General features: G+C 48.1%; 1 protein-coding gene across 9 annotated transcripts in view; it reads right to left on the bottom strand.

Annotated features, from left to right (window-relative positions):
* The window catches only part of SMYD3 (SET and MYND domain containing 3), a 681855-nt gene that overhangs the window by 142059 nt on the left and 522229 nt on the right, over positions 1–17567 (bottom strand). For all 9 annotated transcript variants that reach the window (NM_001294289.1, XM_042975352.1, XM_042975349.1 and 6 more), the window contains 3 exon segments: positions 3174–3284; positions 12664–12766; positions 14016–14083. In NM_001294289.1, the coding sequence (NP_001281218.1) occupies positions 3174–3284; positions 12664–12766; positions 14016–14083 (282 nt within the window).

Below are 17567 nucleotides of genomic sequence, written 5' to 3'. Positions count from 1 at the left end.
GACTTATTTCCGTTAGCATCGTGCCCCTGCGGTCCATCCACGTTATTGCAAATGGCAAGATTCCCTTGTTTTCAATGGCTGAATAATATTTCACCACACACACACACACACACACACACACACACACACACACACCACATTTTCTTTATCCATTCATCTGTCAGTGGACATTTAAGGTCATTCCCTGTCGTGGCTATTGTAAATAATGTCGCAAATGAGGGTGCAAATAACTTTTCAAGTTAGTGTTTTCATTTCCTTTAAATACCCAGCAGTGGAATTGCTGGATCATGTGGTTTTCTATTTTTTTAAGGTTATTTATTTATTATGAGAGAAAGAGAGAGGGGTAAAGAGAGACAGAGAGAGAGAGAGAGAGAGAGAGAGAGAGAGAGAGCGCGAGCGCACACGTCTGTGTCTGAGAGCAGGAGGGGCAGAGACAGAGCACCCCAAGCAGGCTCCTGCCCAGCATGGAGCCTGATGCGGGGCTTGACCTCACGACCCTCAGATCATGACCTGAGCCAAAATCAAGACTTGGACGCTTAACCAACTGAGCCACCCAGGCACCCCCTATTTTTAATTTTTTGAGGAACATCCATACTGTTGTCCACAGAGGCCGCACCAGTTTGTATTCCCACCAACACTGCCCACGGCTTCACTTTTCTACAACCTCATCCACACTTGTTATTCCACGTCTTTTTGATTCTAGCCACTCTAACAGGTGTGAAGAGACACTGATGGCTAGGAGGTACATGAAAAGACGCTCAACATAGTGATCATTAGAAAAATGCAAATCAAAACCACAGTGAGATAGGAGTCCCTTGGCTACAGATGACAGGATAAATCAGAGAGCTTGAATGGCTTTCCCAAGGCCACCCGGGGTGTCAGATACAGAATGGAATAGAGCCCAGCAGAACAAGCAAGTATGTTTTCCATTTTACCACTTGGCCTATCTCTAGCCCATCTGTGATGGTTAATGTTGTGTGTCCATTTGACTGGGCTACAGGGTGCCCAGATATTTCATTAAACATTATTCTGGGTATGTGTGAGAGGCTGCTTTTGGATGAGATTAACATTTGAATCAGTAGACTGCCCTCCCCAGTGTGTTAGTTGTTATCATTGTTACCCAATCAGTTGAAGGCCTGACTAAAACAGAGACTAACCCTACCGCAAGAGGGAAGTCTTCCTGCTCAACTGCCTTTGGGCCGGGACACTGTTTTTGCCCTGCCTTTGGACTCGAATGGAAGTCTGGCTCTTCCTGGGTCAGACCGGAACTTCCCTGTTAGCTCTCCTGGGTCTCCCACTCACCAACTGCAGGTCTTGGGACTTCCAAGCCTCCACAATCACATGAACCAAATCCTTTTCATAAATACCCCCCATCCCAGCTACTTTTCAGACACACACCCTGTTGGCGCTCTTTCTCTGGAGATTCCTAATATAGTATTAGACAAACTTTTAGCTCAAAGAAAACAGTCTCGATGAATATGGCGGATACCGTGGCTAGGCTACCCAAAAGCCATTCCCAACCTTCCTCTCCTGTCTTCCTCTAATTTAAAGGCTGAAAACCTAAAATGTAGTTTCCTCACCTCTTTCACAGTAAAGGTGATCATACGACACAGTTCTGAACAATAACATGCAGGTGGAAATCCCCAGGAGCCTTTTCCTTTGTTCTCTGCCTTCTTTTTCGGGTCCAGAGGCTGGACACACTGACTCAGCGTTGAGGGTGCCAGTCACCCTGGGGCCATGAGGACAACTGACACGTGTAGGGATGGGTACGGAGGAAGGTAGAAGGGTTCTGGGTCTGTGATGAGGCCTGTGAGCGGCTGCTCTGGTCTTAGACTGCTTCTCCAGAAGTCTGGAGACAAATGTACCATACCAACCAAAGCCAGTTTTAGTTGGGTTATCTGTTATTTGCAGCTCAACCTTTCCCTAATATACTATTCTAGCCAGGTTTCAAGCAGAACAAAAACCAAAAGGGAACATGACCCCAATTCTGGAAATAAATAAATAAATAAATAAATAAATAAATAAATAAATAAGTACTTAATCAAATTCTTTGTAGGTCTACACAACACAGATGGCATGGGAGAGGCACTAAGTCCGAGACTTCCCATCCAAGCGTGCTGGTGGGAAGGAAGCTCGCTTCCCGCTACTCCTGATTAGGGTCTGGTCTGGGGAGAATCCCAAGGGATCCTCTAGAACTCCAGCATGCTTGGTTGTGGCAAAAGGCTAACACCGAGGTAGAATGAATCTTGGGGAGCTATGAGCAGGGGTTCCAACTTTTCCCATGTAGCTCATTTATTTCTAAAAGTTCTTTCTAATGAAAAACTAATCATGTTCATGGATTCCTGCATCATTAGAATGAGCTCAGGTCCTCTCTCCATCAATGCTGCCACCAGAGACCACACATGGCTGCGGCAGTGGAAGGAACGCTAGATTTAGTCAAACGATCTGGGTTTGAGACTGGGTTCTGCCACGTCTTGCTTCGTCCTTTCCCACAGGCAGATCTGTGAACGTTCTGAGTTCCACTTCCTAATTTACAATTAGTGAGTTAAACGACACTGGGATTACGAAAGAATTCCAGCAAATGCAGAATACTCTACCAAAGTAAGATTTAATCAGGTCACTCGACTGTGTGCAAACTCAAAGCAGATAGGTCTGATGTGAGGGAAGTACAGGAGAAAAGCTCATTCTTTATCTTTATGGCATTTTTTTGGCCCTTCTTCCTTTCTCAGAGAGACAAAGGTGCTGGATAAGTGATCTCTGTCTGACGAAGTGCTACAGCAAAAAGCCTTACAGAACAAACCCGAGGAAATAAAACACAGGCTACAACTTGGTATGCTTATTACCAAGAAGTAGCGGTTACCAGTCGTAAGGTCACCTGACCCTCTCGTTGTGTGCTCTAACAGCACCCTGGCCTCAGTGTCCTAATGACCCATTTAATGCCTCTCTGCCCTCTAGAACCTGAGCTCTCTAGATCCTTACCTGGCAGTAAATCTCTCACTGCTTCGTGGGGGATAAAAGTTCAACAGGCTAAAATACATGCAGCACGATGCATCTTTTTAGTTTCCCCCTCCGCGCTGAGAGTCCTTCTGGATTCACGCAATAAAAGCAGAGTTCTCTGAAAGACCACAGGAGTCTTTCCGGGGAGATGTCCCGAGCTGGTTCCACACACATACCTTGTCTTGGGTTTGGCATCGAATACAGTCACATTCAAAACAGTACTGGTCCCTCAGCTGCTTCCGGCGCTCCTCGCTGGTCATCAGCATGTCCAGGTAGCAGATGGTGAGCTGGGGGGGCCAGAGAGAAGAGGGTCACGTGGCTGTGGTGCTCATTTTCTTTAACAAATGGTTATTGTTACTGATTATTTAAGCAACACTTTTTTTTTTTTTTTTTAATGTTTACTTATTCCTGAGAGAGAGAAAGAGACATAGCATGACCGGGGAGGGGAAGACAGAGAGGGAGACACAGAACCCCAAGCAGGATCCAGGCTCCAAGTTCTCAGTACACAGCCCGATGTGGGGCTCGAACCCACAAACTGCGAGATCGTGACCTGAGCCAAAGTTGAACTCTCAACTGACTGAGCCATCCACGTGCCCTTCAGCAACACATGTCTTTATTACACACCAAAAAGTGCAAGAGGAAAGACACTACTAACAATCTCGCTACGCAAATAATCACATGTAAAATTTTAACGCCATTACCTTCCAGCATCCGTTGTGTGGTGAGCGCACGTATATTATATATTTATTATAAAGAACTGGACTCATGACCTCTCTACACTTTTACACCTCACTTTTTATTCACCAAATAAGAGACTACCGAGAGCTGTTGTGTTTGGTAGTACTAAGGTTGGGCAGTAAAATCGATCACCGCCAGCGATGGGAGAAGGTGGATCAATCCTGGCCCCCGAGCAGGTGGCGGACTGATGCACCCAGGCGCTCTTAAATCCTGACCAGTCCTGCAGCTGCCTCATGGAACGAAACGTCAACCAAATTTGGTGCCTCTGAAGTTGGAGACTCTTTTCTTACTTGTGATGAGATAGGGAAAAAAAGAAACCACTCCCAAGTAGGGAGAATTAATGTCAGCATGTGATCTTGGGGGGAGGCTCTCAAACTGACTTCCTTGGACACTTTCGAACACAGTAATTACACCATCTAGGATGAGGTTTCTCTGTAGCCCTCAGGTTCCCCTTCTAGTCACAGGTCTTCAGGCAACGTCACGATGTCCACACATGCCTCACTCGAGGCATCTATGTGCTCAAAGTCTAATTCAAAATAAACAAAATGGAACCCCTGAGTCCCCTGGCCTGTTCCACCCGGGCTGGAGCCGTCCCAGTCCCCGCTGACAGGAATGCATCTTTTGTGTCCTTCAAGCAGAAACCCAAAGTCACCCTTGACCTCTCTCTCCCTCTCACACCCTCACCTGATCCGCCAGGAAATTCTGTGGGCTCAATCTTAAAAACAAAACCAGGAACCCACCACTTTCTACCTTTCCCAACGTGACCACCCAGGTCTGAGTCGCCCTCCTCTCTGGCCCGTAAAACGCAAGTCTCTGCCAGTCTCCCTGCTCCCCCCACAGACCCCGATGCCCCCTGCGCTCCACCCTCCAGGGCTCCCCGTGTCCCCTGCACTCAGCCCTCCAGGCGTGATTCTCAGTGATTCTCTTCAAACAGAAGACAGATAGGCTCTTCCCTGTGCTCAAAACACTCCAACGGCCCCCGCTCTTGCTTATAGGCCAAGTCCTGATGAGGGATTCCTACAGCACGGCTCAGCCTGTGCTTCTGTGCTAAAGTCAGGAAACAATCGCAAGCTAACATTCAGAAACTTCTATAGGAACCTGGTGAGAGAAACTTTACGGGACTCTAATAATAAAACATTAGGCTTTTATTTCCTATGATTTTAAAATTTCATTTTTCTAGTAATTTTTGTCATTAAGTTCTACAAAAACATTAGTCTGCAATGGATAAGAACTAGTAACAACCACCACCAGCCCCACTCCCTCTCTGAACTCCTTCCCCCGCCAGCCCTCGCTCCTCCTGTCCCCATGCACTCACACGTGCCAGACCGACACAGGATGTGTCCCGGGGCGCTGCCCCCAGAACCCTCTATGGGGCCTCCCTCACCGAGGTCTAACCTGGACCCTCCCTTGCTTAAAAGAACACTCTGACTCCGGCCCCACCCGGGGTCCCTCATTCCCTCACCCTTTTCTAGTTTTTCCTTTTCAGTGTCATATGTCAGCTTGTGACATGTTGTGTAAAATACTTCTTTATTTGCTTTTACATGTAGAAAGTAATCATGGGGGCAGGTGCGGCAGGCAGGAGTGGAAGAAGGCAGGACCATCCGCTGAAGGAGGTAACTAAAGCTCCCAAGAGCCAAAAAAAATCCCACGTGCTTTTTCTTAGACTCAATAGAAAGCATCTGACATCTACCAAGCCAGATCTTACATGCTGGAAAGTACGGTAGGGCTCTTGACAGAAAACATAGCTTTGGGTGGGCCTCAGTCTGCCAGCCCTTGTCCCACCCGCCGTGGCCATCACCAGGGTGACAGAAGCCAGGGCCAGGTCTGGCCGGCTGGCTCTCTCTCTAGATCCTCTCGACGGTGTTACCGAGGATCCGCTATGTGCTAGGCACTCCCAGAGAGAGGCAGCGTGAGACTGTGGAAATCAGCAAAGGTCTGGGATCCATCTGGGATTTGCACCCACAGCCCTGGACTCAAGCCTGACACTCTTTTTCCAACACAGCCGCTTCTCATACTTCAGTGGCCCCAAGGGGAGGTTCGCTTCTTGGGGGGCTGTGCCAGCATCAACCCTAAAACGCGTAGGTCTGCACTCAGCAGTGTCCTGTGACCACTGGGCTCCTTTAGCCGGGACCACGGCCACTTTTTCATTCCCTGAGTCCTTTTCCTTGCTTTGTGATGTGCACCCAGGGCTGCCTGGGAGATGCAAATGGCTATGATATCAGGCGAGTTCTTCCTGTTTACAGACAACACTGTGTTCCAAACCCCAAGTAACCCATTTCCGACCACAGTTTTGAAACCGCCCGTTAGTAAGTCTGGGGCAGTACACGTATCCATCTGGTCTTAACAGGCTCTGAGGGTCCCGGGTTCCTTAAATGAGGTGATGGTAAAACAAACTGAACTCCGTGCTCCCTCTTGGGTTAACCCTGGGGCTCGAAGTCTCCATCTGCCCCGACGGCTCTCAGTCATCGGCCCCCCCCCAGCAGATCAGATCAACTCGCAGTAGTTCCTGGGAGACTACCACGTGCCCAGTGGGAAGCCAGTGAATCCAGGGCCGGAGAAATAACCTCGACTAACCCAAGACTAAACTGCGAGGGCCAAAACTCTGAGTGATCGCGCCAGGAGGCAAACGGGCAACAGGAGACTACTTACTTCATTGAACCCCAACGAACAGACTCGGACAGCCTCCCGCACTACGCCGTAACTGCCTGCGACCGCTACCGCTATCGGGACACTGGCTTTCCAACAGGCCTCCCTGCTGCCCGCCGTCCACCTCTCGTCTTCCAGACCGCTCTGAAAGAGCTTCCTCAAACTCACATCTGATCACGTCTCTACACGAAGACTGGCGACGGCCTCTCGCTGCCGGCGGGGATAAGGCACACAAGGGCTTCTCCGCTGCTCTTCGGTCTGCCTTTCTGCCTCAGTATCTCTCCGCACACCCTCCCGTCTTCAGGCACGCACACCACTAGGCCTCTGGAACAAGGCACACGGTGCCAGCGGGCGCTGCGCCTCCCTGCCCTGGCTAGCCAGTGCCTTCCCCACACTACCCACTTTTTCAGAGCATTCTCATCCCGCAAGCTTGGCTCCAAAACACTTCTCCAGGGAAGACTGCCCCGTTCCCCGCCTCTGTGCCACCTCTGTGCCCTCTATGTCACCAAATACACTGTGTGAAAACTGAAGGTCTCAATGGCAAAACATTGTTATTCCCATTTTGGGGGAGAAAACACAGATTACTAGCTGGTAATGACAGTTAAATCATTTTATCAGCCAAAGATAAAAACCTTTATTGAAGACTGACTGATTCACTGCTCTCAATGAAGAATCTGCTCACTAAATGTTGGGCTCATTTAGCAGGAACGTATTTGTGAAACTCTGCCATTGATCAGTGGATGCCTTAATGGCACAGAACAAAATCGCATTAAAATATTAATGCCACTGACCATTGCTCTGCCATTTGAGAGCAGTTTTTATGGGAAAGGCAGTAAATCATCCCAACATTAGAGTAATAACATGAAAGATATTTGCTGGATATCGGACACGCTGCTTACTTGAAAATTTCAAGGCAAAATGAACGCTTTTTCCATGAAGCCCATCTTTTCATTATGTACAACAGAGTGGGTAAAAAGATCAAATTAAAATTAGACTTCGCTTCCATTTCTGGAATTACACTGTCACAATTATAAATTTTTCTGCTAATACGGGCTCTGAACTGAAAGATGGCAAATCTCACTTCTTTTTTAAAATCAAACCTGAGTGTTATTCTTTCTCTTCTCATTGTCACACCCTTGTACTCAGCCATTATCAAATCCTGCCAGTTTTAGCTTCCAGCATTATTCTCTTCAGATCCCCCATCACGAGCCCCCAGGTGAATGCCTCCCGACCTCAGGACACCACTGTCACCTCGCGCCTGGATTACTGCATCCACCTGACCCTCATGCTCCCACACTTGCTTACACGTGCAAGGTCTGATCACACAACCCCTCTGCTTCTACGGTGCCCCACTTTCCGTCCCCATCCCTTTGACAAGTATCTAATGAGGACCTCCTATAGGCCAGACGCCATAACGGGCCCCATGGGTCCCTATGATAATGTCTGGTCCCTGCATATTCCCTCATCTGCCAGTCACATTTGAAGTCTTCAGTCTATTGAGAAGAATGCTTCCTGTTCCTTGAAGCCACCATTCCGTCTCTTGCCTCTGTGCATTTGTCTAGGACGCCTTCCCTGTCTCAGCCAAACTGAGCTCTATGGGTCCTTCGAGAGTCTAGGAGTTACTTCTCTGGAAGTTTTTTGTTTTTTGGGTTTTTTTTTCTGTTGTGTTTTTGTTTTTGTCTTTGTTTTTTTTTTTTTTTTTTACCTTAACTGGAAAAAGCAGGAATATTTTAATAGCCTTCACAGATAATTATCACGGATATTCTTCTATGGTATTACACCAACATTTTACAAGAGGTAGTTTCTTAAAGATTAGTAGAAATGTGGAATCTAAAATCACATAGGTAAATGTCTTGAACTCAGTTATGTTCAAATCCACTGGTCGAACTTGGCACGGATCTTCTATTCAAGCGTGATCTGGCAACATCACGCATCGGTCCACTGAACCATGGCAACCTTCCAGATATCGACACATTTCATCATCCAATATGAAAAAATCCAGTCACCGCCATCGCCACCAGTATCGCAGGCAAAGTCTTTCGAGATCTGAGGGGCTGTCGTGCTACCGGTGGTGGATACAGGTCTTCCAAAATACTGACTTGTAGTTGAAAACTTCAGTTTTTTTCATTAGCAACAAGTACTGGCAGTTGTCATCCTTCAAGTGACAGGCTCACTTCAACCTCTTCTTCTCTCCCTCTTTTGTATTTACTTATTTTTTTTATTTAAATTCATGTTAGTTAACAGACAGGGTGGTCTTGGCTTCAGGAATAGAACCCAGTGATTCATCGTTTACATACGACACCCAGTGCGCATCCCAACAAGTGCCCTCCTCAAGGCCCATCACCCATTTAACCTACCCCATCTCCCCTCCAGCCACCCTCAGTTTGTTCTACGGAAGCCTTTTTCAACCGCTCCCCGCTACTGCCCCTTACCACCGCCTGGGTGCCCCCAGTCTGAATGTCTACAAAGCCCTATGTGTATTTATACCATTGTCTTCTTTATATTGTTATTGTTCGCTCTTTTCTGTTCTGTGTCCGTTTCCTCCATTATACCTCGAGCTCCCGAAAGCATGGGTGGGTCTTACTCGTCTTTGTGTTCCCAGTGCCCCCCACGGTACATGACACCCAGTTAAGTATGGAGTGAATCTGTCAAGTGACTTAGCACCTAAGCAAAGATGACTGAGAGGAGAAACACACTGCCTGAAACCCACAACGCTTTAGATCAAAACTAGTATTACAGATACTGATATACTCAGCTCATGCAAATCACGTTTGTCCTGAAAATGCTGGCAGCCAGAGGCATTATTCGTAACAGCTACAGCCTCTTCTAACGAGGAATTCCCACAAGGGTGCCCCGGACTGTCCAGCTTTCTTCCCTGATCCATATTTTGGAAGACTGCCAGCTGATATATACATTTCATAGCGTAACAAAACCCTGAAGCAGCCATCAGCAATCCAGCACGTGAACCATGCCTTAAACCCTACTTAAACATCACTGCTGGATGAGGAGACAAAAAACCCAAAAGCAAAACCAAAGCAAACCAAACCAAACAGACCTAACAACTCAACATCACAATGAAAATCCTTAAGTAGCAAAGTGTTGTAAATGGTGCTGGTTTGAAGGGAAATGGTCCAAAAGTGGTCGGAAGGGTGGCTTTATGTGAGGAGATGTCACGGGTAAGAAATTTCCATGGTGACCTTTGTTATTGTGGAGACTGTGCAAATTCCCAACTCTCCTCATTTGGCTCTAAGATGCTCTTATCTCAAACTGGCAGTGCCTGGCTTTCATGTTACTTTCCTCGTGGGGCCCATGGGATATACCTGAAAATTAGCAATAGTTTCAAAATGGCTCTAAGATTCTATCCCACTTCTGGTTGTCTTTAACAAGCTTTATTCATTCACTCAACAAACACAGATTAAGAATCTTCCCTATTATAGACACTAGATAGTCTTCCTCGTGGAGCCTACATTCTGGTACTTATATCCCACTGAGCACATAATAAAACTGGGGTGCCCTCATGGGCAATAAAGCCAAAATGCAAAGTTGATGCTATGAAATTACCAAAATTCTTTTTTTTTTTTTTAACATTTATTCATTTTTGAGAGAGAGAGACAGAGGCGAGCAGAGGAGGGGCAGAGAGAGAGAGAGACACACACAGAATCCGAAGTAGGTTTCAGGCTCTGAGCTGCCAGCACAGAGCCCAATGTGGGGCTCGAACCCACAAATCATGAGATCATGACCTGAGCCAAAGTCGGACGCTTAACTGAGCCATCCAGGCACCCCAAAATTACCAAAATTCTTAAATTTGCTTCCTCACCCAACTTACCAAAAGCAACTATTTGCACAATAAAAAGGAATTACCTCTCTTAATCCACCTCAAAATAGCTCTTCTCCTGGTTCTCCCTCTGGCCCACCTCTGCCAGTTTTAAATGTGCAGGATGTATGTTAGTTCTTCGAGGCAGGTGGCTACAGGCATTGGCTGAGCAGGGACTCAGGACGCCAGCCTTCAGTGACCCAAAAGTGAATGATGAACAGCGGATCCATCTAGAATGTCAACAGTGCCCTTGGTGAGAAGCACTCCTGGTCTTTACAGTAAGGGCCATTTAATAGGAAGTCAAATCAACAACGAGTAACAAAATGCCTCCTGGGTGCAAGGCCAAGTGCTGGGTGATAAAGGAGATAGAGAAGTATGGCAAACAGAGAAGTCACCAAAAGAGCCAGAATAACTGCACAGAAATATAAATAACCACCGTAAAGGAGATCTCAAAGTGAAAGACCTTCCTTTAATTTGGGACATCGGGAAAAGCTTTATTGACAAGATGATGTTTGAAAGGTCCTGGAAGGGTATGTAAAATGGGGGCGGGGGACAACTGTGCAGAGAAATGTCACCCACCAAGGCATGCACGATGAGGTGGGGAAATTTTTATTTTCTGAAAAAAAGAAATCCAGCTCATTGACAGACAGAGAAAACAGACTGGTAGTTGCCAGAGGTGGGGTGAAGCGGGTCAAAAGGTGGAAAGTTCCGGTTATAAAGGAAGTCCTAAGGCTGTGATGCCCAGCACGGCAACTATAGTTAACGATCCTGCGAAGCACATTTGAAAGTCACTATGAGAGCAAATCTTAAAAGTTCTCACCACAAGAAAAAAACGTTCTGTGACTATGTGTGGTGACGGACGTTAACCGGACGTACAACGGTGATCATTTTGCACCAGATGCAAACGGCGCATCGTCGCGTCGTCCGCCTGAAGCTTACATCACGTGGTACGTGAATTATGCCTCAGTTACACCACATCATCTTCCGAACAGGATGGTAGAAAAGGCCTTGTAGGGAGAATCCTGCCTCTCTGGTAGGAGAAGCCGCTCTGGTAAGTGCCCGGCGGGAAAATACCCGAGTCTGCAGGGCCCGATGCTGAGCACAACTGTTCTGGGTGAAGCCGGAGGAGGGATCTGCTCGTTGCTCCAGAGATGTACGTGAAAAAAAGTGAAATAAGCACCAAAACACAAGACGCTTTTTCAACTAAATGAAAACCAACCCAGGAAAATAATTGGCAGCCACGCCTAGAAAACAAGACAGGAGAAAATCTCTTTGTCGTTCCTGAGAATTGCAACGGTTTCTAATGGTTTTTCTGTTTGCTTCTCATGTGGCCGATTTATTTTAATTCAGTAAAATCATCATGATATCGGCAGCAGCGTCGTCAGCAGCAGCCGGCCTTCAGCTCTGTTACTAACGCTGCCAAAAATGCACAGATCCCTTTCTCAGCCGCCCTGAAGTCACATGTGTCCCCAGGAAAAACCACGAGATTCTCCACATTACTGACAGATACCCCAGTATACTGAGTACACCGTTCCTAAAAGCTGGAAATTCGACAAGTGGCTGCATAACAGCTCATTTGGTTGAAAATCCCTTTGGAGGGAGTCTTATCAAAGCCAATTCCCTGTCTACGTAAAATCTGGTGCCTCTGAGTTCAGGTTTTATTGGCTGGTTTTATTTATTTATTACCTGCATAAATGCAATAAAAGAGTATGATACTCTGCTTTCCTTGCAATAAACATCCACTTTAGCAAATTGGAAGGTAGAAGGAAAGTGGGTTCTCACAAGCGTAGACACCGATAACCCCGCATTCAGGGTGGTGCTTGTGCCAACCTTGTGTGGGCCCCCGTTCACCCTCAGCTGCCTCCTGAGACCTCGGGCTTCTGCAAACGAGGCCGGTGCGGCAGGCTACAAACCCAAAGGGTCAAGGCTAAGTCACTGCTGAAGGTTCTACGCCCTGGCCTCTCTTCCCCGTCACATCTTTGCTTGAACAATCACGCAGAGAGGCTTTGTAAAGGCCCAATGACAACTTGAAAGAGTGCAATTTGCTTACTTTCTTAGCATGAAGGGGAAAATGAGTCACCTTCAAAATGTGAGGAGTGGCCTTGGGAGTAAGTAAGCCCTTGGGATCCATTCACAAGCCGGCTGCCCTCCTGCCCGTGGAGGGATGACGACTGGCAGAGAGTGAGGGGGCAGGGAGCGTCACACACGGGACACGTACGCTCGTCACACACTCTCTCTCTCTCTGGCACACGAACAACAGGAGCTACTGATACCCAGAGACAGTCCATCTGTCATCCTGGACAAGTACTGATGGGCACACGGGTCGCTGGGTGGACCGTTACGGCTCCTCTCCCCAGCAGGGGGATGATGAGGAGCTGCCCCTCAGGCACAACCGGTTTCCGGAAGGGCCGTGTGGAGAGCGAGAGGGTCTCTGATGCGAGGGCAGGCCAGGCGCCGGGAAATCTTACCTCCTCTCCCGCCTCGATGTCGCGGACCGCTCGCAGCAAGAGGTGGGGCCCGTTGAACACAATGGAGCAGTTGGGGTCACAGCTGTGATTGAGCAAAGACATACTGCAGGAAGGAAAAACGGGGTACCGTCACTCAGCAGATACAGTCCAACATATAAATTTCATGACTATAATGATAATGAGAAGGCACTTCAGTCCGGGGTGCGGGGACAGGGGAGGCTGACAGTGCACCAGGGGCTGAGTGCTCTGGGGGAAGGCCCAGAGCTGTCACCAGCCCATGTCACCGTGAAATGCTCCCCGACACAACACGGAGGCTACTTAGGGAAGCGTGCTCTGAGTCCTTTCTGCGGGTGAACGCGGGGGGGACGGCTGTCTCATTAGACAGCAGCCGGGGACCCCACCACACGGCATCTGGTCCACGCGGCCCCTTTGCAGGACGCGCACAGCCACGCTGGGGCATGAGGAGAGTCCTCCCTCTTACACAGAACGCTGGCGGCATCCTGCTGTCTAGATCCCGGCGTGTGCGGGGCCACGACACAGGCGTCTTAGTGCCGGTGACCATCCGGGAAGGGGACGGGGTTTAAGCCGCACCATATCCGATAGTACTCAGAGCAGGTGCGAGTGAGCATTTACTGAGCAGGGAGCACCCTCCTGGCCCTTGCACGTGCTTTCCAAATGTAGTCACCACGCTTATCTCATGAGGGTCATTTACAGATGAGACAGACACGGGAAGCACACGGCACACGCCAGCATGTGGGGGCCGAGCCGGAACCAGGCGGTGCCAACCCAGCCAACCCAACCGGCACGCCTGTGCCAGTGCTTTCGGACGACCCTCACCAACAGACCTGTGATTTTTCAGGCTTGTGACAAATACGAAAAGAAGCCGACTTCTCGGGCTCACGATTAGTTACAAGAAGGGCTACATTTGTATCCGGACCTTCCCAGCATGCAAACAAATGGAAGCGAGGCGGGACTGCGCTCGCGGAACGAGAACTGTGCGCTTCCGCCCAGGGGGCTGCCGGCGTCAGACCCGGGCAGGGACCAAATCCCGGGCTGTCGTTTGTCAGCAGCCACGATCCCCAACTTCTCAGGTTCCTGAGGGCAAGAATTTAGGTCTGAGCTCTGCCTAAAGCTCTTTGTTGACACCACAGCATATAAAACGGGCTTATACAATTCTTCCCTGTAAAGTTCACATTCTCCATTTTCTTATCGTTTATCATCAGGTTTCAAGCGTTGCTTTTGAACCCGCCGCAGCGATAGCCTTTCTAACACCTTCCGCAGGGCTGGGGAGCTGGCGGGAATTACGGTCGCTCCTCCCAGTAAAGGAGTAAGGGAGATACCGTTCGCCTTACCTCGGATACAGGCCAACGCCAACTTCCTGCATTTCCGCATTACAGACGGTGAAGGAGTTGCAGATCACCTGCAAAAACGAGGGGGAACACCACCAGGATTACCAGAGCCACCTAAGGAAAGTGGCAGGCGAGAGAACAGAAATTTCCAAAAGAAAATGCAGGAGTTTAATGCTTTTAGTAGCTGCTTTGGAAAGATCCAAGCCAAACTGGATGCTCTTTCACTTGCAAAAGAATGTACCTGGAACACACTTTCCACAGGAAGGTCAGGTGGGTGAGTGCAGAAATGTCAACAACCTGCACAAAAATTCAGGCTCAAACCAGCACAGGGCCTATTAATTTCAGTCTAATCCTCTCCCCCGAAGTTACACAGTTACATGAAAGGTTCAAATTTCAGAATACACATAATCTATTTACTGAGAACCAGACTCCTACCACATTGGATTTTTTCCCTCAAACTGCCTGCAGTTTCCAGATACTGTGTATCTGATGAGTAACAGCAGCCTGTCTTTCTCCTACAAAGAGGGAAGTACACCCCGAGAGAGCCTGTGATCTGAGCGGACGGGCCACAATGCGCTCAGAAAGTCCTTCCGTCAAGCCACAGCATTTTCTAGGCATGCGGGATGCCTCAGAGTAGACAGCATGGTCTTATACCCAACGGGGGTGGTGGGGCAAAAGGAATAAAAGATGGAATCACTGTGCTCAAGGGACCTCAAAACCTATGGACAGCCACCCAGAATCATGAGAAGAGCCTTGACTTAGAATCAGAAAATCTAGATCCTGGCCACACATCGCTGTCTCAGGCAGGTGTTGGGGATGAGGAGTGAAGAAATTAAACAAAGATCCTCCCTTCATGAAGCTTAAATCCTAGTGGGGGAGACAAATAAAAACTCAGATAGAAAAATGGCACAGATGAATAAAAGCTAAGGAAGAAACAAGGCCAAGGGACAGAGGAAAAAGTGCTCAGGAAAGCTCTTTAGCATAAGGTGACATTTAAACAGAGACCTAAGAAGCTGTGGAAATGAAATGTGCATATTGGAGTGGTGAAGGTTTGTGTCAGGAGAAAGAGCACGTGCAAAGGCCCTGAGGTGTGAATATCCTTAGGTATAGAGTAACAGCAAGAAAGCTGGCATGGGCAAAGCAGAGTGAGGGAGAAGAAGAGGGGGTAAGATATGAGATCAGAGAGGCAGCTAGATCTTGTATGGATTTAGAGCCACATCTAAATTTTATTCTAAACGAGTCAGAAAGCCACTGGGTTGCTTCTGAGCCAAGGCAGGAATGGATCTGATTTCTGTTTGGAAAGGATCATTCTCCTGTGATGTAGAGAATGGGGCTATAGGAAGACAAGGCCGGAAGGAGAGGAAATGAGCAGCCCCGTGAGACTGGAGGCCGGGGGTGCCGGTGGCAGAAGCGGGGGGCTGTGAGTGGTGCTGCTAACAGGATTTGCTCACGGACAGCCTACACGGGAGCAGCAAGGGCCACGGATCAGGTTCGAGCGTGGGCCGGAAGGAGATTACAGCCGCCATTCGTTAACGCGAGGAAGGCTGTAGAAGAAACAGGTGTGAGTGCGGGAGGCCGGGGGCGAGTCCAGTGGCTCTGTTTCAGCCGCTCAGTCTGACACGGCCCGTCACACGTCCCAGCCAAGGCTGCGTATGCACGAGCACCCAGAGTTCAGGGCACCAGCGGGGCCGGAGATGGGCATTTAGGACCATACAGAGCAAAGCCCATCAAGAGTGTAGACTCGAGAGGAAGCGGGGACTACAAAGAGACGCTGACTTCCTGTTATAGTTTCTGTAAAGGGCAAAACAAGTGACGACGAATTCCTCTAAATCAGGTTTATATGAAAGATGTCATGTACGAAAGAGCGTTCGGTCCTTTGAGACCCTTCCAACTGCTCTAAAGAGCTCTCCCGTGAAATGTAGAGCAACCTATGGCTTGGCGTTTGCTCTAAAAATCTGATCAAACTGCAGTTTCCAATCAGGAAATAAACTGGTTGGTGCACACGCACATATTTTGAACACATACTGGTTAAGTGGCTTTAAGGGCATGTGTTTCACATTAAATTGCAAGAGAGGACCGTCTGTACATATTTATGCATAAAATGGAGGGTGGAAAGACGGGACAAAAGATCCTGTGTTTTCTTTTTGAAACTTTAAACATTAAACGGGTGTGAATTTGGGGGTGGGGAACAGGAACTTTAACACTTATGTTTAAAGCATAATCAGGACTTTACCGAAAGTAATCCACCAATGAAAAACCAGATCAGACAGATTTAATTTGTTAACTTTTGGATCAAACCAAAATGTAAACATCTTTTCTGCACCACACAGCACATGAGAGGCTCTTCCAAAATCAGTTTACTCTGACGGAATTTTTAAAAAGAAAGAGCTAACAAGGGGAAATGTCAGCTTGCTGTGTCTTCCTCCAGGAAACTTCCCGATCCCTCGGACTTAGCCACTTACTCATCTCTTCGTGGCATTTCTCACACGGGGTCATCACGCACCCATTTACTCAGCACCACACACACCTATGGGTGTAAAATACACACAGGGCAGTGTTGGTGGTTCCTGACGTGCAAGACACTTCTAAAGGGTTTTCTGATGGATGGATGGTTGTGTGGGTGTGGTCCTCAGTGTCCCCAGAGGGTCACTGTCTAGAACGAGGGTTGGAGAAGATGCCAGAAATCACAGGCACCCGGTAGGTGAGGAAGAGAGATGGATGTCTGTGCTCTGACAAGGAGTAAGAAGTTAACCTTCCATTTCTCTTGTCTTTAGCCATCCAATCTCTTGACATCCCTTTGTGCATTCTCTCTCTCCACTCTAGCTCATCTTCTGTTTTATGCTCTTTTCCATTAGTCCAGTCGATGACAGGCTTACACATCAGAAGAGCACAAGGGGCTGTTTGATCCTCTGCTTAAAATGCCAAGGGCCTGAGGGGCACCCGGGTGGCTCAGTAGGTTAAGCGTCTGACTTCGACTCAGGTCATGATCTCACGGCTCATTAGTTCGAGCTCTGCACTGGGCTCTGGGCTGACAGCTCAGAGCCTGGAGGCTGCTTCGGATTCTGTGTCTCCTGCTCTCTCTGCCCCTCCCCCGCTCATGCTCACTCTTTCTCTCTCTCTCAAAAATAAACATTAAAAAAAAAAATGCTAGGGGCCTGGTACACAGGGCACAAAATAACTGTGCAAAATGAATGAATGAATGATAGTCCCCACACCTCTTGCATTATCTTTTCCTTTGTTTACTTTCCTCCCTTCTTTTCCTTTTCCTGTCTTCACTGGTACCAGTCGGCTACCCTCCTCTCTCATTTCGCCTCACTCCACAATAGAGGTAGGAGATTTTAAATTTCTACTGAACAAATTCCAGACAAGTTCCTCATTCATATTATTCTGAGAGGCGCTGAGTGCTAGTGTTCCTGAGCTAAAACAGTTTAACTTTTTGCCCACTCTCACTTTTTTTAAATATATATTTTTAAATATTTATTTATTTTGAGGGAGGGAGGGAGGGAGAGAGAGAGAGAGAGAGAGAAGCAAAAAGAGGGAGAGAGAGAGAATCCC

This window comes from Panthera tigris, chromosome F3 (genome assembly GCF_018350195.1).
Source record: "Panthera tigris isolate Pti1 chromosome F3, P.tigris_Pti1_mat1.1, whole genome shotgun sequence".
Taxonomy (NCBI): Eukaryota; Metazoa; Chordata; class Mammalia; order Carnivora; family Felidae; genus Panthera; species Panthera tigris.
This window is presented reverse-complemented; position numbering and strand designations above follow the sequence as displayed.